Below are 25,533 nucleotides of genomic sequence, written 5' to 3'. Positions count from 1 at the left end.
CCTTCCATGATGATTTTGAAGATACATCTCATAGGAGAGACCTGTCAAGGAGCCACCTACATCATATACCTTGAATGGACCTTCTTGTAGGGGACCCCAAAACACATAAGGTGGCTTGGCCAAGAGATAGATATATCCAGGCTTGACCCATATGTCAAAGCTATTTTTCTGGATGTACACAAATTTTTTTTGAGGCTGGTAACTCAGACATTGGCTGTGCCTACCAGACAGGACTGGCCTCTCTTCCTCTTTTTCTTCCTTTTTTTTTTTTTAATAAAAAAAGAAAAGACTAAATTAGAGAATGAGTAAAACAAAGGCCCTCTACGGCTCCAGGCACAGTTATCAGAACAGAATTGTGGTTGCCAAGGAGCCAGAGACAGATACGTATGGAGAGCTTTAGAGGACAGCACCAAGCGACACACGACACACGGAGTGTTATTATCTTGTCAAATGTTATTCATGTTGTATCTGTCCTATCAGACACTTCTGTGTTCTGTGACCTTGGACAAGATCCTGCCAGAGAGCTGTTCTGAGGGCAAATAAAACACCTGTCAAACCCTCCGGCCCACTGCCAGGGGTATTGTAAGGACAAGACGAATATTCTCTCATGTGCTTCTATTTTCCCTTCCTCCTGGGGAGGGTGGCCACAGCTCTCTGGTCAGACCCTCACGGATTGGAGTTTGCCTCATTGGAAATTGGCAACTCTTTGACCTGTGAAATTTGGCATGGGAAGTTACCTCTGCACTATTTAGAATTCTGGGATGCTGGTAGATTGAGGCTCTTGGGTGTGAAGGATAAAGCTTTCAAGTGCTTGTCAAATGGAATCGTGTCCAAGAGCTGGACGGGGCATAGAGGGTTCATCTAGATTATTCAGCTGACCAACACAAAAGTCCTTTCTACCATTTCTGTGGCAGGTGCTCATCTCTCTCTGCCAGATTCTTGCTCTGATGATCAGAAGAGCTCATCACCTCACCAGGGAAGCCCCCTTCCCATTTCTGGCAACAACAACTGCTAGTTACTCATGGAGTATTCTGTAGTATTCTGGGAAACATTTTTGCAAGGTAAAATACTTTTGTAAAACAGAATTTCCAAAATATTTCGAGGACTCAAATACATATTCAATGATCCCCTATTATGTACCGGAACCATCAGAGGGGCGGTGGCTGTACAGATGAGTGAAATAAGAATAATTTCTGTCCTCAGAGAGCTCACTTTACAGTGGAGGAGAGATACATAGACGAGTGTAAAATACTGTTGGAAATTGCTGATAGACAAATGTACAGGCTATTATGGAATCACCAGGGAGACACACCCAATTGAGCCTGAGGGGAAGCATTCCACAAACTTCCAGAAGGTGAGGCCCAAGCTGAGACTTGAAGGAAGTCTAGGCAAGATGGGCTTATATGAATGGATGCTACTAATTTGAATCAGCTCTGTACATTCAAAAAAGCATAAAGGGCATTTACATCTAAAATTTGTGTTAGCAAAATAACTAACTAACTAACTAAATAAATAAAATAAAATTTGTGTTAGCTGTTTGACCTAAAGTTATAAAATTATAGGGAAGCCTGGGTGGCTCAGGGGTTGAGCACATCCCTTTGGCTCAAGGTGTGATCCTGGAGTCCTGGGATCGAGTCCCGCATGGGGCTCCCTGTATGGAGCCTGCCTTGCCCTCCACCTATGTCTCTGCCTCTGTCTGTGTGTCTCTCATGAATAAATGAATAAAAATTTTCAAAAAATAAAAAAATTTAAATTTATAAAATTATATTCGAAAAAATTAATAATTTGGACTTTTCACTACAGACCATTGGCTTTATTTATTTTATTTTATTTTTTTATTTTTGAAGACCATTGGCTTTAAAACTGTATTCTAGAAACCCTAGAATCTTTTGGCTGTTGGGGGAGGGGGAGAGGTGTTGCTAGAGATCTTGGCATTAGAGGCTATGTTTCTTTCTTTCTTTCTTTCTTTTTTTTTTTTTAAGATTTTATTTATTTGTTCATGAGAGAAACAGAGAGAGAGGCAGAGACACAGGCAGAGAGAGAAGTAGACTCCCCACAGGATGCCCAACGTGGGACTCGATCTCAGGACCCCAGGATCATGATCTGAGTCAAAGGCAGACGCTCAACCACTGAGACACCCAGATGCCCCTAAAATATGTTTCAAACTACAAAGGAAGACCAATGGCCCAGTGAAGCAGGTTTTGTTGCACACTTGCCACCTAAGACTGATTTACTCAGTTTAGTGCTTTTAAAGCAAAGTATCAAAAAATACTCCCACCCCTGGTTATCTTTGTCTGTTCTGCAACCACGACCACTGCACCTCCCTCCAGGCAGCAACCTTGTAAAATAAAGTGGTAGATCTGAGAAAATTTATCACTACTCTGAAGAAAATGTCCACAAGGTGTATAGCTTATTAATGGTGGGAACTTCATGTACAAAGATAGCAATTATTATTCTTTAGAACCCCAACCCTTGTTATAGCAAAATATCTTCATATGGAATAGATTTGTTAAGTCCTATGTATAAGTTAATATTTTAAATAACGTGAAGTAAAATTCTATAACAGTAAATGAATGGGTTGCTCCTTCGTGTTCATTACCTTGGGACTTTTCCAATAGTGTATGTTTCTAAATACAAAAACACTTCCCTTTTATCCCAAACACAAGATAAGAACTTGGTTTTCTTTTTTAAAATTTATTATTATTTATTTATTTACTTATGGAGAACTCAGTTTTCTGACAAGACTTTCGCCTTTCAAATACATGTGTTTGTATCAAAACATGTTAACTTGTTTTCATACCTCCTTTAGTGTCACAGAAGATTTTCCTAAATCTTAGTGTCACAGAAGATTTTCCTAAATCTTGATACAATGACTGTCCTCATGCATCATTAAAAAGCTGGGTTGAGAGAAGGAGATCTACTCTTAGATGGAAAAACAAAACCGGAAACAAAAAACAACAAAAATCCAGATCAAAAGACAACAGATGAGCAGCTTTCCTAGGTCCTATTTGAAGTCCACCAGAAATTAGAATGAGCCCCCGGTTAATGAGTTGAATGCACTGAAATCTGAAAGGTAGCTTGTTCTGTTGAGCAGTGCACCAGAGGCTGTCGCTCCTTAGACACTAGGATTTTTCCTGGGAAGAATCCAAGGAACTTTGGTTATACCCACAAGGGAAAAGGAGAATAAGATGTAAGTGCTAAGACTGTTTGCTGAAAACGACACCATCCATTGCTGTTAGGCAGTGCCTCCTTCACCTATCAGGCCAAAAGCTAAATCTGCTTGTGGATCAACACTCAGGTGAGCCTGGCATGGCAGCAACTGTTAGGGGCAAATGTCAAGGAGATTTACTTTCCCACTGCTAAGTTGTTTGTATTATAATACAAAAGAACAAAAAGCATGTTATAGAAACCGACTTATGGATTCTCTGCCCTGCTCATAAAGGCGACAGGTAAGCTACTCAGCCAGTTGATAAGGTTCAGGCATGAGGAATGAGTGCAGAGAAGAGCTGAGAACAAGACACAGCAAGGAAATCCCACAGTCTGCTAATTGATATTTTTCCAGACTCGGTTTTCATAAAAAATGCTTCTTTTATGGAAAACTCACAGCCCCTTGACACAATTAGTTTGGTTCATTTAATCTATTTAACATGATTTAACATAGTCTCAAGGTCTAATCATTAAAAAATTATTGATACTGTTATTACAGAAGATAATATATGATGATTATGTAAAAAAGAATCCTTATCAGTGGACACAGAGTAAAGTGCTATGATGCCTCAGACTTTAAGATAATCTGGCAAAAATGATAAGTGGGGGGAAGATAAGAAAAGGAGACTGGCCAGGTCATGCTGGGTGATGGGTACATTGTACTAAACTCTCTAATTTGTGCATGTTTTAAATCTTTTATGAGAAAAAGTTAAATCACTTAAAAAATAGGCCAGAAAAGCCCTACCTCGGGGATCCCTGGGTGGCTCAGCGTTTGGCGCCTGCCTTTGGCCCAGGGCGCGATCCTGGAGCCCCAGGATCGAGTCCTGCTTCGGCCTCCCTGCATGGAGCCTGCTTCTCCCTCTGCCTGTGTGTCTGCCTCTCTCTCTCTCGCTCTTTGTGTCTATCATAAATAAATAAATAAATAAATAAATATAAATAAATAAATAAATCTAAAAAAAAAAAAGCCCTACCTCTAGATGCCTAAATTTCTTCGATTCAAAAATATCATCAGTTGGAAGATTCACACTCATTCCCTAATAGTTTTTCAGAGGAAAATAAACACACAGCATTAAAACACACACTGATTATAAACTGTATCTCAGTTTCAGAATTCTTGAAAATGTGGAAAACATGCCTCAGAATCGAGGTAACCTGGTCATTTTCTTGTCAATTATTTCCTTTTTTTTTTTTTTTTTTTAAGTACGCTCTCTGCCCAACGTAGGGCTTGAGCTCACAACCCCGAGATCAGGAGTCCCACCGTCTACCGACTGCAGCCAGCGGCCGGCCCGCCTGCCCGTCAGCTGCCCCTCGTCAGTTAGCAGGAGTTGCTGCTGCGTTAAAAAGGCACGTTTGACAACGGTGCGCGAGGCCCCCGTCACTTATTTTCTTTACTCCTATTTTATCACTAGTTTTGACCCTCATTTTAAGCCGAAATTTGAGTTAGTTGATTCAGAGGCTGCAGCTCTGCCTCCCCCGAACCCGGAAGGGTCAGTGCGCGCTAACGGGGTTCGGGGTTCGGGGTTCGGGAGCGTGAGCGAGCCCGGGGCCTGCGGGCCCCCGCGGCACCGGCCGGTCCTGACACCGTAGGTCAAGGAGGGCAACAAAACCGCGAGTGCACTGGGCCAGGGCGCCTGCGGGGCCGCCTCCGCCGTGCTCAGAACCGCTCAGCTCCCTGAGAGTCGGCGCCACTGCAGGAACCGCTGGGAGACGGGGGCCACCCCACGTGGAGCTCGGCGCTGCTCGGAGAAGAAAGGACGCGGGGCGCGCAGGAGCCCGCCCGGGTGGGGGTGGGGTGGGGGCGGGGGCGGGGGCGGGGCGGGGACGGGGATGCGGACGGGGATGCGGACGGGGATGCGGACGCGGTCGCGGGCAGGGGCGGGCGGGGGCGGGCGGACTCCCCGCGGGAACCGCAGCCGCGCGCCCTCCGGCCGGCCCGGCACCGCGGGGAAGGAGCCGCCAAGCCTCCAGCGGCCCGAGCGCGGCTGCGCGGCGGCCGTTACTTACTGTCTTCCGGCAGGTTGTTTTCCCGCTCTTCTCTCTCCATCTGCTGGCACCACCCTTCCATGCGGTCCCGCTCGGCCTGGAGGAGCTTCAGAAACCAGTGGCCGTCCCGGTGGCACACTGACCTTTGGACGGCCTCAAGGGGGTCTTCGGTGATGGAGTCAATCCAGGGGTCGGGGGGAGGCAGGATCGAAGGGTCAAAATCCGCATCAAAGTCATCGTCGGCTGCGCAGGCGTGGTAGTGGTTTCCTGAGCCCTGGATGCTGACCGTGGAGGTGCTGGCGTCCCGGGAGAACTGTCTGGCCATGGGGCCGGGGCACGAATTGTCCTCTATCGACTCCAGGGAGTTTTCCAGATTATCGTGGAAGTCCAGGTCGGCCTGTACTGCAGTCGTCACGCTGTTGGATCGAGTGAACCTGCGGAAGCTTGGAGGAATAGAGAAAGGAAATTTAGTTCAAGGCTATGCCTCGCAGCGAAAGCATTTCTACTTTCCTTCGGGAGCCTGACAGTGGAAGGGGGTCTCACCCCCTCAGTGTGGGGACGTGGCCCTTGATGCAAACATAGCAGTTGCCGTGGCCCTCATATACAGAATACAGATCTCTCATCTTTGTTCAACACAATATTAAAGCACATCTAGGGAAACTTCAGAAGCAGAACAATGTGTACAGCTATCGCAGCCAGCGCAATGTCCAATGTCCAGCTTCCTCCTCAAGTCCGTGTGCCTTGAATTCTGGTATTCACGTTGCTGAGGGGGTAGGGAAACAATCCAATTATATCTTAGTCTGCATGATTTGCTTAGAAATCGGGGAAACAAAACCAACCTGACCAGGCCCCAAGCCTATTGTGAATCCTGCATACCCCCCCCCCCCCCCCCCCCCCAGGGACAGCTCCTACAAAGTCAGACTTTCTGAAAGCAAACTAAAATGCCATTAGGTTCCTCTCAAAATTAAAACTCCTTCCCCTGGTAAGGATTCACCTGTTTCTTGATGGACTAGGTCATTGTTATAATTTGGCACAAAATGTCTGGGGCAAATCAGTTCACAGTTCTAGAGTTCTCTGGTACCATTCTCCTTTGCACCTTTAATTTCCCTTCCCACAGTCCTTGTACCAAGATAATAAAAGACAACTTGTTCACAGATTCAATCTGAGCATTTTATACAGATATTCACATAATTGGTGTTTCTCAACCAGATGGCTCTATGCATCTCTGGTTGACCCCTACAATGAAGGTGAGGGTATATGGGAAGTGGGAGGGGTGGGGAAGAACAGGGGAGCAATGAATTCTTTCTCAGACAAGGGGCAAGGGAAGGTGTGGGCCTGACGTAATTTAAAACTCACACAAAGGGGGATCCCTGGGTGGCTCAGCGGTTCAGCACCTGCCTTCCGCCCAGGGCATGATCCTGGAGACGCAGGATCGAGTCCCGCATCGGGCTCCTTGCATGGAGCCTGCTTCTACCTCCGTCTCTGCCTCTCTCTCTCTCTCTCTCTCTCTCATGAATGAATAAATAAAATCTTAAAAAAAAATTAAACTCACACAAAATATTTCATTGGCTCCTATAGCAGGCAGGCAACAATGACAGAGAATATAAGTCCAATAAAGGCAGCATCATATGTAAGTCCAATAAAGGCAGCAAAAAAAAAAATGCTCTTTAGGTTTTTAAATTTTAATTTTTTTAAAGATTTTATTTATTTATTTGAAAGAGAGAGCAGGAGTGGAGGGAGGGGCAAAGGGAGAAAGAGAAGCAGACTCCCTGCTGAGCAAGGAGCCCTATGTGGGGCTCAATGCCAGGACCCCGAGATCATGTCCTGAGCTGAAGGCAGACTCCCAACCTACTAAGCCATCCAGGCACACCTGTCTTTTTTTTTTTTTTTTTTAAGGTAACTTCCTGGGACACGTGGGTGGCTCAATGGTTGAGTCTCAGGGCATGATCCCAGGGTCCTGAGATCAAGTCCCACATCGGGCTCCCCACAGGGAGCCTGCTTCTCTCTCTGCCTATGTCTCTGCCTCTCTCTGTGTGTCTCTCATGAATAAATAAGTAAAATCTTAAAAAAAAAAAATAAAACGGTAACTTCCTTATCTAATATTTTATTTTTCCTTGTGTAAAAATGTACATGACATAAACTTTACTATTTTAACCATTTTTAAGTGGCATTAAGTGTATTCACATTGTTGTACAACCACTACAACCATCTATCTACAGAACTTTTTCATCTGTCTCAGTTGAAACTCTGTATGCATTAATAAGTTCTCCAGTGTCCCCTTCCTCCCAGCCAATGGCAACCACCACTCTTTGGCTTCTCTTTGGCTCATATAAGTGGCATCATACAGTATCTGTCATTTTATGATCAGCTTATTTCATGTAGTATGTCTTTAAGCTTCTTCCTTGTTGTAGCATGTGTCAGAATTTCCTTCCTTTTTAAGGCTGAATAATACTCTGTTTTATGTATATACTACATTTTGTTTATCCATTCATCTGTGGATGGACACTTGGGCTGCTTCTACCTTTTGGCTATTTTGAATAATGCTTCTTTGTTCATGGGTATACAAATATCTCTTTGAGACCCTGTTTTCCATTCTTTTGGATATATAAACCCTGAAGAGAAATTACTGTATCATATGGTAATTCTATTTTTAACTCTTTGGGGATCCACCATACTGTTTTCCATACTGGTTATACCACTTTACATTCCCATCTGTAATATGCAAGTGTCCCAATTTCTCCACATCCTTGCCAACAAATATTTTTTCACTTTTTGATAGTAGCCATCCAGACCTCTGTGAGTTGGTACATTTTCTTTACTGGCTCTTTACATGCCATGTTAAGTTGGTTTATGTGCCAATTGATTTTCAATTGATGTTTCATATTTAATAGTACCAGTCTTATAGGATGGTGTGCTAAACAATGTCATTACAACATTTAATAAACCATATTATGTGTTCTTTCTTAATTCTTCTGGAACACTTTCTTAAAGCCAATTGATATTTGGTTCATGAAAAAAGAAAAAGTGACCAGGACAATACAGATAAGTAGTTATTTGTAAGACGGTAGAAGGACTAGAAGTCACAAAAAGGCAAGAGTACAATCATCACAAAAAATCTATTTTTTTTCCCTTAAAAAGAAATGTTGAGAAAAAAAGGTAGCTGCTCTGTTGATCTGTGTTAGTTGTTAGGATGATCAAAATCATCAAATATGGTATGATTCTGGCCATTCATTTTATGAAGATAGACCAGCCAGAAAAAGCTGGCCTATCTCATTATTTGCTGTTTTCAAGAAATTACTTATGTTGAGGGTTAGTTTAGCTGGTCATTTTATGAGTTCTTGGTATGGCCCTAGAATGGCCATACCAAAAAAAAAAAAAAAAAAAAAAAGAAAAAAAAATCACATAGTGTGAAAGTCTGGAAGCCAAGTTACAGGTGTCTTGTACTAGAACAAAAGGAAGAACAATTTTGCTACTGTGGTTCTTCCAATAGCCACTTACTTCTTGGCTGCAGCACGCCTTTTCTGCACTCTTCTGGTTCATCCCCCCGCAAATGTTAAATGTAATCTCCTGAAGCTCAGCTTTCTTTCCCGACACATATGTGTGAGCTGGATGACTTTCCCTGCAACAGTTGACACTCTGGCTGTTCTACCAACACAAAATCTCAACTGTGAAAACACTAAGCTTCCCCCTCCAAGATCATGTACTGCCAGAGGCATTACATTTTCCAGACTTAAAGGAGTGCCTTATTGTTTTCAATTGCAGCAGACTTGCCAGAGATAGAGTCTGTTCCACATTCATAACAGAGTGACCTCTCTTGGGTCTCTGTTTTTACCTACACAAAACTGTACCACCAGCATTCCTGACAGAGGGCTCCTGGCTATGAATCTTGTAAAGTATCCACCTTCTTAAGAAAAATTACTTGGCAGTAGATGAGTAGAAGTTTGCAGTTTAGTCACCCAGAAAGAAATAAAAGTTAAGTAAAATTAAAAAGGTTTGGGATTAAAAGCGGTGCCTTTGAACTCAGGCAGCCCCATCCAGGCTGCACAGTTTCTCTCAATTAAGTTCCTTAAGCAAGGGCTTTCTTCCACCCAGAGCTTTCAAAGAATGCTCAGCTCTACAAAACGTTTTATGTCTTTCAAGTGCAAAGTTTTTCTCCTGAGTGAAGAGTACAATCAAGTTGTTATTGCTGTTTTAAAATTTTGATAGGAGCACAAAAGGAGTCATTGGATTAATTTCTGTATTTTTTAAAAAAAGAGATCGGTTGCTGGCAGATGGTATAAACCTATAAGCTGAACCCAGTGGCGTGCCATTTCCAAACCTACAATCCCCTGTCTTGAGGCTTCTTCAGTATTTCATGCCCTGAAGGTACAATGTGTAGTAATTACAACTTCTGAAAAGGACCGGCCAATATTCTGGCCTAAGGAGCAGAAAACCATGAAACCAAAGACTGGATCAACCAGTATGGGATACAATACCCTGTCTGTTTTGAACTGCAAGAGGAAAGTCACTTGGTAGCATTCACCTCTGCTGTTGCTTTGTACCCCTCCTTTAAAAAAAAAAAAGATTATTTTAAGTAGGCTCCATGCCTAATGTGGGACTTGAACTCACAGCCCTGAGATCGAGTCGCATGCTCTACCAACTGAGCCAGTTAGACACCCCAAGTGCCCTTTCTATGAAACACGTTTATATGTGCAGTTAGAGGATTTTCTGCCTGCCTCACTCACCCTGCTGCAACTTTTCTGTACAGTGGGTTACAAATCAACACATAGATGGTAAATCACAGAGGCCCTTCTTATTCCCCCTATCTGATGGGGCTGCATTTAAACAAAGTTAAGTCATGAGCAAAAAAACCCCAAAGTGCAGTCCAGTATCTTTAGAACATACATGCTTTGGACTTGCAAGTCGTTCAACTGTGTGAGACCCAAGGCATAAACTTATCTCGAGGAGACAACTCAGTCATTCTGTTACCAAACTCTCTGGCCTCTGGTTATCTTCTTCATCCCTCTCATTCACATAATGGTTGCTTTTGAGGGCTAACTCTGGTTTCAAAGGGAGAAACACTAGTTCAGTGCTGTTCTTTCTTTCTTTGTAGGAGGCTTTAGACATTCTTCACTAAGCCTGCTGTCAGGGCTGAATAGATGTGGGATCTGAAAATGCTACTCTTCAAAAGTGCAACCATCTGGGTATTTTATGAAATGGCACCCTTTAACTGATGTAAAAACCCAAGACGTCTCATTATATAAAAGATAGATCAAAAGAAAGGTGTGGGGGTGAGAGGAGATTGAGATCCAGAATTAAAGCTTTCTACAAAAGAGATTTGCTCTTTCTTGTCACATCAGCTTCGCAGTTAGAACAGTGAATGGGGGATCCCAGGCAGAATGGAAGCCTGGTCACAGATGCAAACCCTGGCCAGGGGAAGGGACAATCCTGCTCCCAGTTCCTATATATGGTCAGCACCATCCTCTCGACAGATTGCACAACGACCTGAAAACAAGCATCTGCTCATTATTCACAAGCCACCATGTTCATTGTTTCACTTACTTGAAGGTCTCTTTAAGCAAAGGAAATAGAATAAGTTCTCTACATAAAGATGCTTTCCATTCTAAGTGATTGTAATGCATCTGCCAATTAGAGAAAGGGAAGAAATGGACAATAATGACAGTGGGCTTGTAATCTTTGGGATCACTCTGGAGAGGGCCAAAGTGATCTTTCTGCACCACCTGGCCAGGTGCTAGCATCCCTGATGGGCTATCTCTATAGGAACCTTAGTTAGGAGTCTCAACAAAACATATTCAAACTGACTGTGCCCCAGCAACCACAGTGTTAGGTCACTCCTTGACTCTTGACTCCAGGTAACTAACAAAAGCCAGAGAGGTCTCACCCATAATTCGGTTTTATTGTCTGATTTTGGGGTCAAATGGAGGCCACGGAGGCTTGTGAGTCGGAGGATCATTTTTCTTTTGCAAAAGAGGTTATCTGTAAAAACACATGAAAAGGAAGAAAGAAAGAAAAAGAGAGAGACTGAGGGAGAGAAGAGAGACAGAAGAAGGGAAGGAAGGAAAGAGAGTGAAGGAGAGAGATGGAGGGAGGGAAGGTGACAAAGGAAAGGAAGGAAGGAAAGAAGTAAGGAAGGGAAGGAGGGAGGGGAGAATGTATGAAGCATATCAGGAATTATGCCAAGTTTCAGGCTTTTCAAATTTGAAATGCATGAATGCCATGCCTTTAAAGCTCAGGTGTATTGTAAGGACTATTTGGCTGGGTCATGGTGTTGTTAACTTGGCAAAGAAAAGAAGTCATTTGCCAAATGTAATATCAAGGGTGGGTCCCGGGCTATGTAGTACTCCAGTGAAGCTGTGAGGAGTGGGGATTGATCCAAAGCTTCCAGGTTGGCAAAGGAGGGCTGTGTTTGAATGCCAATGGTCTTTCTAAGTCTGTGGTTCCTGAACTGGCTGTCAGAAGATATCTCAATTTTGGCTTCATGTTTTCACATCCTGCTGAGTTGAAAAGGCACAACTCACTACAAGCCCAAATGTTTATACATTTAAGTTATTTATGATCAAAAGAGATCTTTTATAGTAGTTGATGTTATACTAAAGGAGAAAACAATGCTATCTTTGCACATGCCTGTTATACCCAGTTACAAAGCCATGAACTTCAATGGGCAAAGCAAGGGGGATTTTTAAAACTTATAATTTTTTGGAAAGAGAGGTAATTTTGGTGAAAAATAAGAATCTGATTATCTTATTCACTGAGGCATTTGTCTCTAGAAATGGGGAGCAGCTTTGATAATAGCTTGAAGGTGCTTTCTTTTAACACTGATGACTCAGTATGTGTGCTCACAGACCTACTGAAATGGCAGGTGTCATTCACAACCACGTTTTGATGCCAGCATTTTTTCCCCTTAGCATTAAAGTGTCCTGACACTTGAGCGTTGAAAGTATTATTTCATAATGTACAAAAGGTATACCAGGGGAGAAGGAGATGGCTCTACCAAATGGAGATAAGAAAGACAACAGACTTTTCATGCAAATCATCAAAATATCCATCTGCTCCTGTTCCCATCCCATAAATGAAATATAAATGGAAAGATCTTGGTTTTTCCCTTTCCATGCACGTTCTTCCAAACATACAGATCTTGCTCTAGACATTCACTGTTACCCAACTTCACTGATTTAATAAAGGAATGGCAGGCGTGGGGGAGTTGATGATGAAAGGAAAGAGGTCACAAGTGATTTACTACCCACTTATTCTAGGAAAAGTTTTCTCCTCTAATTCCCTGGATGGTGAAGGAAAATATTCCTTTCAGTAACACTGACTCTCACTTGGATGGTCTTTAGATAAAGATCCCAGACAAGTAAGAAGTAGTATACAAAGACACAGAAAAAAAAATATATATATTTTATATATATATAAAAATAAATATATTTATATTATATATAATATATATTATATAAAATATATATATATTTTAAAGATTTTATTTATTTATTCATGAGAGACACACAGAGAAAGGCAGAGTGAGAAGCAGGCTCCATGCAGGGAGCCCGATGTGGGACTCCATCCTGGGACTCCGGGATCATGCTCTAAGCTGAAGGCAGAAGCTCAACCACTGAGCCACCAGGCGTCCCAAAAATATTAAGTGACACCTGGCTGGCTCAGTCAGTGGAACACCTGACTCTTGATCCTGGGGTTGTACATTCGAGTCCCATGTTGGGTGTAGAGATTACTTAAAAATAAAATCTTTTAGGGGTGCCCAGGTGGCTCATTTGGTTAAGTGTCTGCGTTTGGCTAAGATCATGATCCTTGGGTCCTAGGATTGAGCCCCCACCCCCCCCTTGGGCTCCCTGCTCAGTGGGGAGCTAGCTTGCTTCTCTCTCTGCCCCTCCCCCCAACCTCATGCTTTCACTCTCTCTCTTGAATAAATAAATACATAAAATCTTTTTAAAATAATAAAATAATAAAGCAAAACCTTTTAGAGGTACTTGGGTGGCTCAGACAGTTAAGCATCCGACTCTTGATTTCAGCTCAGGTCATGAGCACAGAGTCCTGGGATCAAGCCCCATATAGGGCTCCCCACTCAGTAGGGAGTCTGCTTGACATTCTTTTGCTCCCTCTGCCTCTCCCCCTGACTACCCTTCCTCCTTGCTCGTTCTCATGTCCCCTCTCTCTCAAATAAAGAAATCTTTTTAAAAAAATCTTTAAAAAAATTAAATATACACACACCAGAAATATAGCATTACAGAATATCCTTCCCAGAAAATTGTTGTTAGACCAGTAGTTTTTCTTTATGCAACCATGAAAGACAGACATCAATTTGTCAATGTGACAGTGTTAATAAATAAATAAGAGTATATAATTTCAAAGTCTCTACCTCTCAGTTGTAAAGACAAAAGATGATTGCTTTATAAATGTTCTAAAATGTATCATAAATATCTACCTTTATAAAAGGTAGCTGAGTTACAACAGAAGCAGGTAGCCAGGGTAGCCAGAACCTGTATCACACACTTATCCACACTTCTCTCTTGTTTCTAAACTAGAGATTATGACAACAACACAGCCACCTGGGAAATATGACAATAAGCAGAAAGGCAAGACCCAGAAGATTAGGCCTAGACCTCAACAAAGAGTCTTCATGTATGCATAATGGTATCTAAATTTGAGGAAACACTGCTGGAATGTTGAATCAGAGAACTTACACCTTAAAGAGGCTATTGATGTTAATTCTATCCAACTCCCACATTGTAAAGACAGAAAGCTAAAGTTATTTTCAAGTTGGATCATATGACTGGAGTATTTTTACCCCCAGGTCTTCAGTACATTCCCATATATTCCATGACTTTTTGAGCCAGAGAGCAGTGCTCAATAACTGGGCTTACACCAATTGTAGGGCAAATAAAATAAAACCTATATGGATGATGTCTGCTTCTGGCTTAGATGGAATAAGAGTGACTGAATTTATTCTCCTACCTGAAGCAACTAAAAAACCTCACAAAATGTATGAAAAAAGTGTTTTCAAAATACTTGACATCAGTCAAGGAAGAATATTGATTACTGAGATGTGGGAAACAAATAAAGTCTATGATTGTTCATGTTTACTGATTATAGAATTTCCAGGCTGCAGCACAGGGAGTGGTCTCAGTGTGGTGCAAGCAGTCTCCCTGAGCTGATGAGACATCGCTGGGAATCTCAGGAGGGTAATGCAGTGGGAGTTTGCAAGGCAGAGTGTGGAGGAAGAGAGAACTGCACAGAAGGAACCCATAGATCTATAGGGTCCCAGTAGAGTATGTATCAACATTAAGCTCATGGGGTAAGAAATCTACCCACAGCTGGGGTATCTTTGTTCCTCTTTGAAGAAAATACATCTTTAAAAAATAAAGGCAAAATAATGACTCTAAAGTTGAAAGCTTTCATCATGAGCAGATATATACTATAAGAAAGGTTAAAATAAGTCTTTCAAGAGTAAGGAAAATCATGCTAGATGGAAATTTGGATCTATACAAAAGAATGAAGAACACTGGAAATCATATCTTTATGGATAAATAGGACTTTTTTCCCTTTTAATTAATTAATTAATTAATTTATTTATTTATTTATTTAGAGGATTTTATTTTTAAGTAATCTCTACAATGAACATGGGGCTCAAACTCAGGACCCTGAGATCAAGGGTCACATGCTCTTCTGACTGAGCAGATCAGGTTCCCCTATTTAAATAATTTTAAAGATAATTGACTGTTCAAGCAAAGATAACAACACTATATTATGGATCTTTAGTATATGTAGAAGTAAAATGTTTGATAACAATAGCACAAACTTGGGTAGTACAGGAATGGAAGCATACGTACCATCATAAGTTTCTTACATAAGAAATGATCTAATTTCAGTTGAAGGTATAATATAATAAATTAAAGATATATAATATAATTCCTATAGCAACCACTAAAATTATAATGAAGTGTTATAGCTAATAAGACAACAAAGGAAATAAAATGGAATCATAAAAAGACAACCCAAAAGAAGGTAGAAGAAAATGAAAAGTAAAACAAAGAAGAGATATAAATAGCAAGCACAAGTGGTAGACTTAAACCCAAACACATCAACAATTACATTAAATGTAAGTGGTCCAAGTATTCCAATGAAAAGGAAGATGTGTATGATTGGGTTAAAAAGCAAGACCCAGGGATCTCTGGATGGCGCAGCGGTTTGGCACCTGCCTTTGGCCCAGGGTGCGATCCTGGAAACCCAGGAAACCCAGGATCGAATCCCACGTCGGGCTCCCGGTGCATGGAGCCTGCTTCTCCCTCTGCCTGTGTCTCTGCCTCTCTCTCTCTCTGTGTGACTATCATAAATGATAAATAAAAATTAAAAAAAAATTAAAAAAAAAAAAAGCAAGACCCAGGGATGCCTGGGTGGCTCAGTGGTTGAGCATCTGCCTTCAGCTCAGGATGTGATCCCAGTTTGAGGATTGAGTCCAACATTGGGCTCCCTGCAGGGAGCCTGCGTCTCCCTCTGCCTATGTCTCTGCCTCTCTCTGTGTCTCTCATGAATAAATAAATAAAATCTTAAAAAAAAAGGCAAGAACCAACTATATGCTTCTCATAAAAAACCACTATAAATATAAAGCCATAAAAATTTTTAAAGTGAAAGAATGAAAAAAGATACTTTATGCTAACACTAGTGAAAAGAAAGTTCAGGGGCATGTGGCTGACTGAGTTGATAGAGCATGTGACTCTTGATCTTGAGGCATAGAACTTACTTAATAAAAAAAAAAGAAGGAAAAGAAAGCTTGATTGGCTATCTTATTATCAGACAACGTAGGGAGCCTGGGTGGCTCAGTTGGTTGAGCATCTGCCTTTGGCTCAGGGTGTGATCCTGTGATCCTAGGATCAAGTCCCACATTGGGATCCCCGCAGGGAGCCTGCTTCTGCCTATGTCTTTACCTCTCTCTCTCTCTCTCTCTCTCCCTGTGCATGTGTCCCTCATGAAAAAATAAATAGAATCTTAAAAAAAAAACTATCAGATCTTAAAAAAAAAACTATCAGACAAGGTAGATTTCATAACAAAAAGTATTACCAGAGAGAAAGAAGGAGGTTTCATAATCATAAAGGGGTCAATTCGTGAAGAGGACATAACAATCTTAAGTGTTTGTGAACCTAATAAAAGAGCTTCCAAATACTTGAAGCAAAAACTGATAGAATAATAACAAAAATAGATAAAAATCACAATTAGAGTCAGAGATTTCAACATTGCCTTTTCAATAATTGATAGAATACATATATTTTTTAATTGATAGAATATATAGACAGAAAATCAGAAATTTATGGAGAAACTAAAAAACCTAATTGGTTTTTGCAGAAAAACTAATTGTCATTTACAGAACACTCCACTTAAAAATAGCAGAACATACATTTTTTTTTAAGTGCACATAGACTATTTAGCAAGATATACAGTATTTGGGGCCACAGAACAAACCTTAAATGAATTTTAATGAATTCAAGACATAAAGTATAGTGTCTGGCCACAATGGAAATAAATAGAAAATAAATGACATTTACTAAGTCCCAAAATATTTATGAGCTAGATGGCACATAGACTATGGGTTAAATTTTAAAAAAGAAATTAGAAAGTATTTTGAACTGAATGAAAATGAAAACACAATAATCAGAATTCATGGGATGTAGTTAAAACAGTATTTAAGTGGACATATATAGCATTAGACACCAATAGTACAAAAAATAAAGGTCTCAATTCAGTGTTCAACTGCTACTTTAAGAAATTTAAAAAAGAAGAGCAAATGCAAAATAGGGTAAATTAAATAAATGAAATGAAAAAGATAAAAGTAAAAAGTCAATGAAATGGAAAACAGTAGAGAAATACCAGTGAAATCAAAGCTTTTTCTTTTAAAAATTGATGAAATTAATAATCCTCTAGCCAGGCTGATGAGGAAAAAAAGAAAAGTCACACATTGCCAATATGAGAAACGAGAGAGATGACACCACTCCAGATTCTACAGCTATAAAAATTATATGAAAGGAATATTATGAACAGTTTTATATCAATAAATTGGATAACTTAGATGAAACAGACAAATTCCTTGAAAGACAAACTACCCAGGATCAAATAAAAAGAAATCAATGACCTAAATAGCCCTATTTATTAAAGGGTTTGAATTTGTAGTAAAAAACTTTCCCACAAAGTAAACTCCAGATCCACACAGTTTCATTGGTTAATTCAATTAAATATCAAATGAAAAATTATAACAATTTTATACAGAGACTTTTAGAAAACTGAGGAAAAAAATAACTCTTAAGGCTTTCTATGAGGATAGCATTACTCTACACCAAAGACAACGAAGACAATACAAGAAACTACAGAACAATATTTCTCATGAATACAGATACAAATATTCTTAACCAATGAATATCAAGTCCAACAACATATAAAAAAGGATTTTTAAAAAAGATCTTATTTATTTATTCATGAGAGACACACACACACAGAGAGAGAGAGAGAGAGAGGCAGAGACATAAGCAGAGGGAGAAGCAGGCTCCATGCAGGAAGCCTGACATGGGACTCAATCCCAGAACTCCGGAATCATGCCCTGAGTCAAAGGCAGACATTCAACCGCTGACCCACACAGGCATCCCATAAAAAAGGATTATACATGATGACAAAATTGAACTTATCCCAGGAACACAAAGTTGGGTTAATGTTAAAAAAATCAGCAAATGCCAGACAACTGAATATTCACATGCAAAAGAATGAAGCTGGAATTATAACTCACACCACATAGAAAAGTTAGCTCAAAATGGGTCAAAAGCCTGAATTTAGGAGTTTAAACTATATAATTCTTGGAAGAAAACATAGGGGCAAATCTGCATTATTTTGGCTTTGGCAATGGTTTCTTAAATATGATATAGAAAGCACAGTGATGAGAAAAACTGGACTTCATCAAAATTAAAAACTTTTGTGCATGAAAAAACACTACCAATAAATAAGAAAGACAACCCAAAGAAGGGGAGAAAATATTTGTAAATCAAATATCTGATAAGGGTCTGGTATCCAGAATATATGAAGAACTATAAGCACTCAACAATGAAAACAAACAACCTAATTTTAAAAATGGGCAAAAGTTGGGGCATTGGGGTAGCTTAGTTGGTTAAGCATCTTACTCTTGATTTTGGCTCAGGGCAGGATTTCAGTATCGTGAGATCTCCATGTCAGGCTATAAACTCAGCACAAAGTCTACTTGTACCTCTCTCTCTCTCTCAAATAAATAAATAAATAAATAAATAAATAAATAAATAAATAAAATATTTTAAAAATTAAAAATGGGCAGAAGAGATGAATAGATATATCTCCAAAGACATAAACAAATGGCCAATAAACACACAAAAAGATAGTCAACATCAGTAGTCATTAGGGAAATGCAAATTCAAGCCATAATGAGATATCACTTCATATTCACTAGGATGGTCATAATTTTTAAGAATGGAAAATAACAAGTGTTGACCAAAATGTGGAGAAATTGGAACACTCATACATTGTTGGTGGGAATGTAAAATGGAAGAGTTGCTGTGGAGTATAATTTGGTGCTTCCTCCAAAAGGAATCTTAAACATAGAATTACAATATGACCCAGCAATTCTACTCCTAGGTAAATACCAAAAAGAATTTAAAACAGATGTTCAAACAAAAAATTGTATACAAATGTTTGTAGTAGCTTTATTCGTAATAACCAAAAGAGAAAACATCCCAAATGGCCACGAACAGATGAAAAAACAATGTTTTTTTTTTTTGTTTTTTTAGATTTTATTTATTCATTCATGAGAGACACAGAGAGAGAATGAGGCAGAGACACAGGCAGAGAGAGAAGCAGTCTCCATGCAGGAAGCAGGCTCCATGCAGGGAGCCCGATATGGGACTTGATTCCGGGACTCCAGAATCACGCCCTGGACCGAAGGCAGGTGCCAAACCGCTGAGCCACCCAGGGATCCCCAAGAAACAATGTAATATGACTATATAGTGGCTATTCAGCCATAAAAAAGCATGAAATACTGATACTTGCTACAATATGAATGAACCTCAAACCAGACACAGAAGGCCACATGTTGTATGATTCCATTTTAAAGAAATATCCAGAATAGGCAAATCAATAAAGACAGAAACCATATTAGCAGTTTCAAACGGCTGGGAAGAAGGGTGAATAGACAGTGACTGCTTAATGGTTATGGGATTTTTGTAAGAAGTGACAAAAATATTTTGCAGCTAGGTAGTAGTGATGGTTGTACAGCACTGTGAATGTACTTAGTGCCCACTGAATTGTACATGTAAAATGGTTTAAATGGTAAGTTTTATTTCATATGCATTTTACCATAATTTAAAAAAATTAACCAATGCAATTCAACATATTAATAGTTTAAAATGAAAAACCTTGGGATCCCTGGGTGGCTCAGTGGGGTTTAGCGCCTGCCTTTGGCCCAGGGTGCGATCCTGGAGACCCGGGATCGAATCCCACATTGGGCTCCCGGTGCATGGAGCCTGCTTCTCCCTCTGCCTGTGTCTCTGCCTCTCTCTCTGTCTCTCTCTCTCTCTCTCTCTGTGTGACTATCATAAATAAATAAAAATTAAAAATAAAAGAAAAGAAAATGAAAAACCTTGTGATATCTCATTAGATACAAAAAAAGCATTTGACAAAATCCAATATCCATTCCTGATCATAATTCTCAACAAACTAGAAATAGATAGGAAGTTCTTCAATTCAATAAAGGGCATCTACAAAAAAACCTATAGCTTGGGGTGCCTGGGTGGCTCAGTCAGTTAAAGCTCTGCCTTTGCTCAGGTCATGATCCCAGGGGCCTGGGATTGATCCTCTCATTGGGCTCCCTGCTCAGTGGGGAGTCTGCTTCTCCCTCTGCCCTCCCCACTGCTCATGCTCCTTCTCCTTCTCTCTTGCTCTCTCAAATCAATAAATCTTTTTTTTTAAAGAAGCTAAAGCTCACATAATACATAGTGGTGAGAGAATATTTTTACAGAAGATCAGAAATAAGGCAAGGGTGTCCATACTCATGACTTCTATTCAAAATTGTATTAGAAGTTTTAGCTAGTGTAATAAAACAAGAGAAAGAATACATCCAGATGAAAAGAAGAAATAAATCTGTCCTTTTTTGGGTAGATAATGTAGTAGTCTAGAAAATCATATGGACTCTACGAAAAAGCCACTAAAACTAATAGGCTAGTTTAGGAACATTACAGGATAGAAGATCAACACACAAAAATCAATGGTATTTCTATGCCCTAACAATAGACAGTTGGTAAGTGAAGTTAAAATAAATACCATTTGTAGTATCAGGGGAAAAAAAAGAAATATCTATGAACAAAGCTGACAAATTATATGCAAGGCCTTTACACTGTAAATTATATAATATTGCTAAATAAAAGAAGAGAGAAGGGTGCGTAGGTGGATGTTGGTTAAGCCTCCAACTCTTAGTTTATGCTCGGATCATGATCTCAGCTGAGTCAGGCTCCTCGCTCAGTGGGGAGTTTACTTCTCTCCCCCATCTCTCTGCCCCTCCCCCTCCTCATATGGATGTGTTCTCTCTCAAATAAATAATTTTTTTTTAATTTTTTTTTTTTAATTTTATTTATTTATGATAGGCACACAGTGAGAGAGAGAGAAGCAGAGACACAGGCAGAGGGAGAAGCAGGCTCCATGCACCGGGAGCCCGACGTGGGATTCGATCCCGGGTCTCCAGGATCGCGCCCTGGGCCAAAGGCAGGCGCCAAACCGCTGCGCCACCCAGGGATCCCTCTCTCAAATAAATAAACGAATCTTTTAATAAATAAATAAATTAGAGAGATTGTTAATATGTGAAATCTTAACTTTTATTACAAATACATGTATATATTATATACATAAAATGGAACTCTCGCCACCATCAAAATAGAGAACACAATCCTCACCTCCAAAGGTCCCCACTTACCCCTTCACTTTCAGCCCCTCCTGCCCACCCATCTCTTCTGATATTTATCATAAATACATGTAAAATTTTATCAAATTATACACTTTATATGTATATATGTATGTATTGAAATTGTACGTCAATTTCAATAAAGCTGTTAAAACAATGAGGGGATTTGAAGAGGACAGGTAACTGTGGCCTCAAGTGCTTCCCTCTTCCCTCTGAGTGGAAAGTGCTGCAGATCTTTTCAGGAGCTATTTGCCAATGGATATCAAGAACATTAAAAAATGTTTGCATTCTTAAGCCCAGAAATGGAATAAGCTGAAATAGCAACAATACTTATTGCACAACGATATTTACCACAATATTATACATCACTATTTCGATTGGTCACTTCTGATTTTTAGCAGTTATACATGCACACACAATTTTAAAATATCAAGTGGCTCTACAAGGCTGGCTCTGAAAAATAGAAATTCCTGGTCCAGTGATGTAATAATTTTCTGTTCCACAAGCAGCCACTCTTAACTATTACTTCTAAATAACAAACATTGCTATTTGTTAATCATTTAGTTTTTGTCTTTAGGAAAGATGAACCTTTAGATTTTTCTCACCTCGTCTTCATTCTCTCCTCTTCATTCTCTGTCTCTGTGTCTGTCTGTCTATCTGTCTCTCTCTCTCTCACCACACACACACAGACACACACAGACACACACACAGACACACACACTTCTGGTCTGCTCTAGTATTTTTTCCATTCTCCTGATACAATTACATTGTATATTTGGATCAATATTCAGAACTTGCTTTTTGTAACTACACTATTTTGAACAGGAAATAGTATACACAGCTGACTGTGTGTTATGGCCTTACTTGTGCACTTCCCCACTTTCAGATGCGGTAACCCTAACCTCCAGTACTTCAGAATGTGACTGGTTTTGGACATTGGGCTTTCAAGAGGTAATTAAAGTAAAGTTATATGAGTGGGCCCTGATCCAATGTGACTGATATCCTTAAAAAAGAAGAAACTGGGACACAGACAGACACAGAGGGAAGAACATCTGAAGACACAGGGGGAAGACAGTTATCTACAAGCCAAAACCTGCAAAAGAAACCAACCCTACCAACACCTGGATCTTAGACTTCTAGCTTCAGAACTGTGAGGAAATAAATTTCTGCTGTTAACACCTCCCAGTCTGTGATGCTTCGCTATCATAGCCCTAGCAAGCTATTATGCCATATTATATTCTACTTCCTATACCTTTTTTCTTATTTAGAAATTGCTTAATGTTTATGTACTTAGCACTTTCTCAATCCTCAAAATCCCCCCAGATGTGTAGTTTCCTCTGCATGCACTGAAACAAACACATAAGGTATTCTACAGGTCTTCTTGAATTAATCTTTCACAGAGCATCTGACCTGCTCCATCATAGCTGGTCCCTCCCTAGACCTGCTGCACAACTGTTGTCTGGGGATTTTTCTTCTCCGTCATCCTGGGCCCTCCTTTTCCCCTATCTTGGATGGGATTACGTGTTTCCTGGATTACTTCTTTGCTTTTCCCCTTTTGTGCTTTTTCTAGAAATTTCTTCAATTTATCTTCCAACTCTTCTATTAGGTTTTACAGTTTCGCTATTAAGTTTTTAATTTCTAAGAGCACTTTTCTTTTTCTTCCCACCCTACTGCCCCCTCCCCACCTCAGGAGGCTAAGATGCTCTTCAAGAGACCATATACATTTTCCTTTTCTTTTTTAAAAAGATGCTACTTTTTTTATTCATTTGAGAGAGAGAGAGAGCACAAGCCAGGGAAGAGCAGAGGGAGAGGGACAAGCAGACTCCACACTGAGAGGAGAGCCCCATGTGGGGCTCAATCCTACAACCCTAAGATCATGACCTGAGCCGAAATCAAGAGTTCAACACTTAACGGACTGAGCCCCCCAGGTGCCCCAGAGACCATATCAATTTTCACTTCTATCATGGAGCTTTCCTTGTTTGCCTTTCCCTTCTTTTCTCTCAAAAATAACTTTTAAATTTTCTAAATGTTCCTTAAAACTTTTGGTTCTTCTTTATGACTCTGATCTGAGTTTATCGATTCTTAGCTGTCTGCTCATGGCTGAAAGGCACAATAAAAGCCTCCTTAGAAATTTGTCCTTTAGGGATGCCTGGGTGGCTCAGTGGTTGAGCGTCTGCCTTCGGCTCAGGTTGTGATCCTGGGGTCTCGGGATTGAGTCCCACATTGGGCTCCCTACAAGGAGCTGCTTCTCCCTCTGCCTGTGTCTCTGCCTCTCTCTCTCTGTATCTCATGATTAAATAAATAAAATCTTTGGGGGGGAAAAAAAGAAATACGTCCTTTAGTAGGTGCTTATCCACTATGATCCTCAGTGTAGGTGACCTCACTGGGCTCTCACCTTGCAGAGTCCTGATGTTATGGGTCTTTGAGTCTTTGGGCTCAGATTGGTCAGTTCACCCACAATAGATTGTTCCACACTTCTGCTTAGAGGAAATAAACCTGGCTGCCAGGATTCTGGGAGCAGTGGGAGCATAAGGAGGCTTAGGGCAGGGTGCCTCAGCATTCTGTTGGTAAAATTTCACTTATCTTCCTATTTTTAGGGTAGTAATGGTGCTCTCAACTGTGCTGCTGTCCAGCAGCTCTGAGACCCTTTGTTTTAGCATCTGAAGAAGAGAGATCTCCAGGCCTCTGCCCGAGTGGGAGGGGCCATCACCTGGTTCTGCAGGGACAAAGTTCTTAGCTCCTTCAACCCTACTTCTCTGAGCACCCAAGGTTGTCAGGCCCCATGGCATCTGTGGGTCCTGAAATTTAAATTGAATTGCATCTTGGATTTTTGCATCCCTGGCTTTAGATTCTGCTTCCCCTGGTCAGCTGAGTCAGAGATCACTTGTCTTTCTGCCTTCCATCTTCCAACAGGTCACTGTTCTTTTCTTCTGTCCTGTTCTCTACATCCTTGGCAGTTTATGCCCAAACAAACAAAAAATCCTTTTACTGCCATTTAGTTTCAGAAGGCCTCAAAGATGATATGTGTTTTTTTTTTTTTCACTGTCTTTAACCAGAATTCAATCTAGAAATAATGGAAATATTCAACAGTGCGAGACAGGGGGAGCAAATTATGATTCATACCTACTCTTGAATACTGTATAATTCAAGTATATATACAATATACAAATACTGTATATTTCTTTTCAACAAAAGAAATATTTGTTGTGAATTTTTAATAACGAGAAAGCTTCTAGCATTAGTTAATTTTATTTCTTTTTAAAGTCTTGTTGTGGGTTTTTTGTTAGTAATCTCTACATCCAATGTGGGGCTTGAACTCAAACCCCAAGATCAAGAGTCACATGTTTTTCTGACTGAGCCAGCCAGGCACCCCAAAATATTACTAAATTTAATACATAGAGCAATTTTAGTAACTCATAAAATGTTTTTGGAAAGGGTGCCTGTTGGCTCAGTTAAGCCTCTGCCTTCAGTTCAGGTCATGATCCCAGGCGCCTGGGTTCAAGTCCCTGCTCAGGCAGGAAGTCTGCTTCTCCCTCTCCCTCTGCCCCTACCCCCATCTTATCTTGCTTTCTCTCTCTCTCTCTCTTTCTCATAAATAAATAAATAAATAAATAAATAAATAAATAAATAAAATGTTTATGGAAAATGTATGTGTAAACAACATACCCCTTTATTAATTAATGGTTAATGAGTGAACTTATGGGGAATTTTATTTCTCTAATTTATAAATTTTAATAATGTATAAATAGTATCTTATTTTTAATAGTTAATTTTTTTATTTTTTAATAGTTAATTAGATTGAATAATACATAATTTTTATAGAAAAGATAGATAATGGTGGCGCCTGGGCGGCTCAGTGGTTGAGCATCTGCCTTCCGCTCAGGTCGTGATCTTGGGGTCCTGGGATCGAGTCCCACATCAGGCTTCTCACAGAGAGCCTGCTTCTCCCTCTCCCTGTCTCTGCCTCTCTCTCTGTCTTTCATGAATAGATAAATAAAATATTTTTTTAAGAAAAAATAAAAGATAGATAATGCTTAAGATACACACACACAGTGTCTTCATTGTTCCAAAGTCCATCAGAGAGATATCTGTCAACAGATAAACTGTCAACATGCTGCTGCTCTATGTTCTCCTCCAAGTAAATTTACATGCCACTTTTATGTTGAAAATAAATATATTCTTCTTCTTTTTGTGTCCACTCTTAGAGTCCTAGAGTCACTAGTGGGGTAATGTAAGAAAGTCTTAAAAGTCTTAAAAAAAAAAGGAAAGCCTTGTATGAACCATGGTTGATATACAATTGTTACTTGGAAGGAAAGGGGAGATCCCTGAGAGCCTCTTAGCTTTCTCACCTTAGTAAATAGGAAGGATTGGTTTAC

General features: G+C 40.1%; 1 protein-coding gene across 7 annotated transcripts in view; it reads right to left on the bottom strand.

Moving 5' to 3' along the window:
• The window catches only part of DLGAP1 (DLG associated protein 1), a 332,437-nt gene that overhangs the window by 25,278 nt on the left and 281,626 nt on the right, over positions 1-25,533 (bottom strand). For all 7 annotated transcript variants that reach the window (XM_041770565.1, XM_041770573.1, XM_041770580.1 and 4 more), the window contains one exon: positions 5,212-5,633. In XM_041770565.1, coding sequence (XP_041626499.1) covers positions 5,212-5,633 — 422 coding nt within the window. The remainder of the gene's footprint in view (positions 1-5,211; positions 5,634-25,533) is intronic.

Source organism: Vulpes lagopus, chromosome 1, assembly GCF_018345385.1.
Source record: "Vulpes lagopus strain Blue_001 chromosome 1, ASM1834538v1, whole genome shotgun sequence".
Classification (NCBI taxonomy): Eukaryota; Metazoa; Chordata; class Mammalia; order Carnivora; family Canidae; genus Vulpes; species Vulpes lagopus.
The sequence above is the reverse complement of the archived record's forward strand: the minus strand, read 5'-3'. Positions and strand labels throughout refer to the sequence as shown.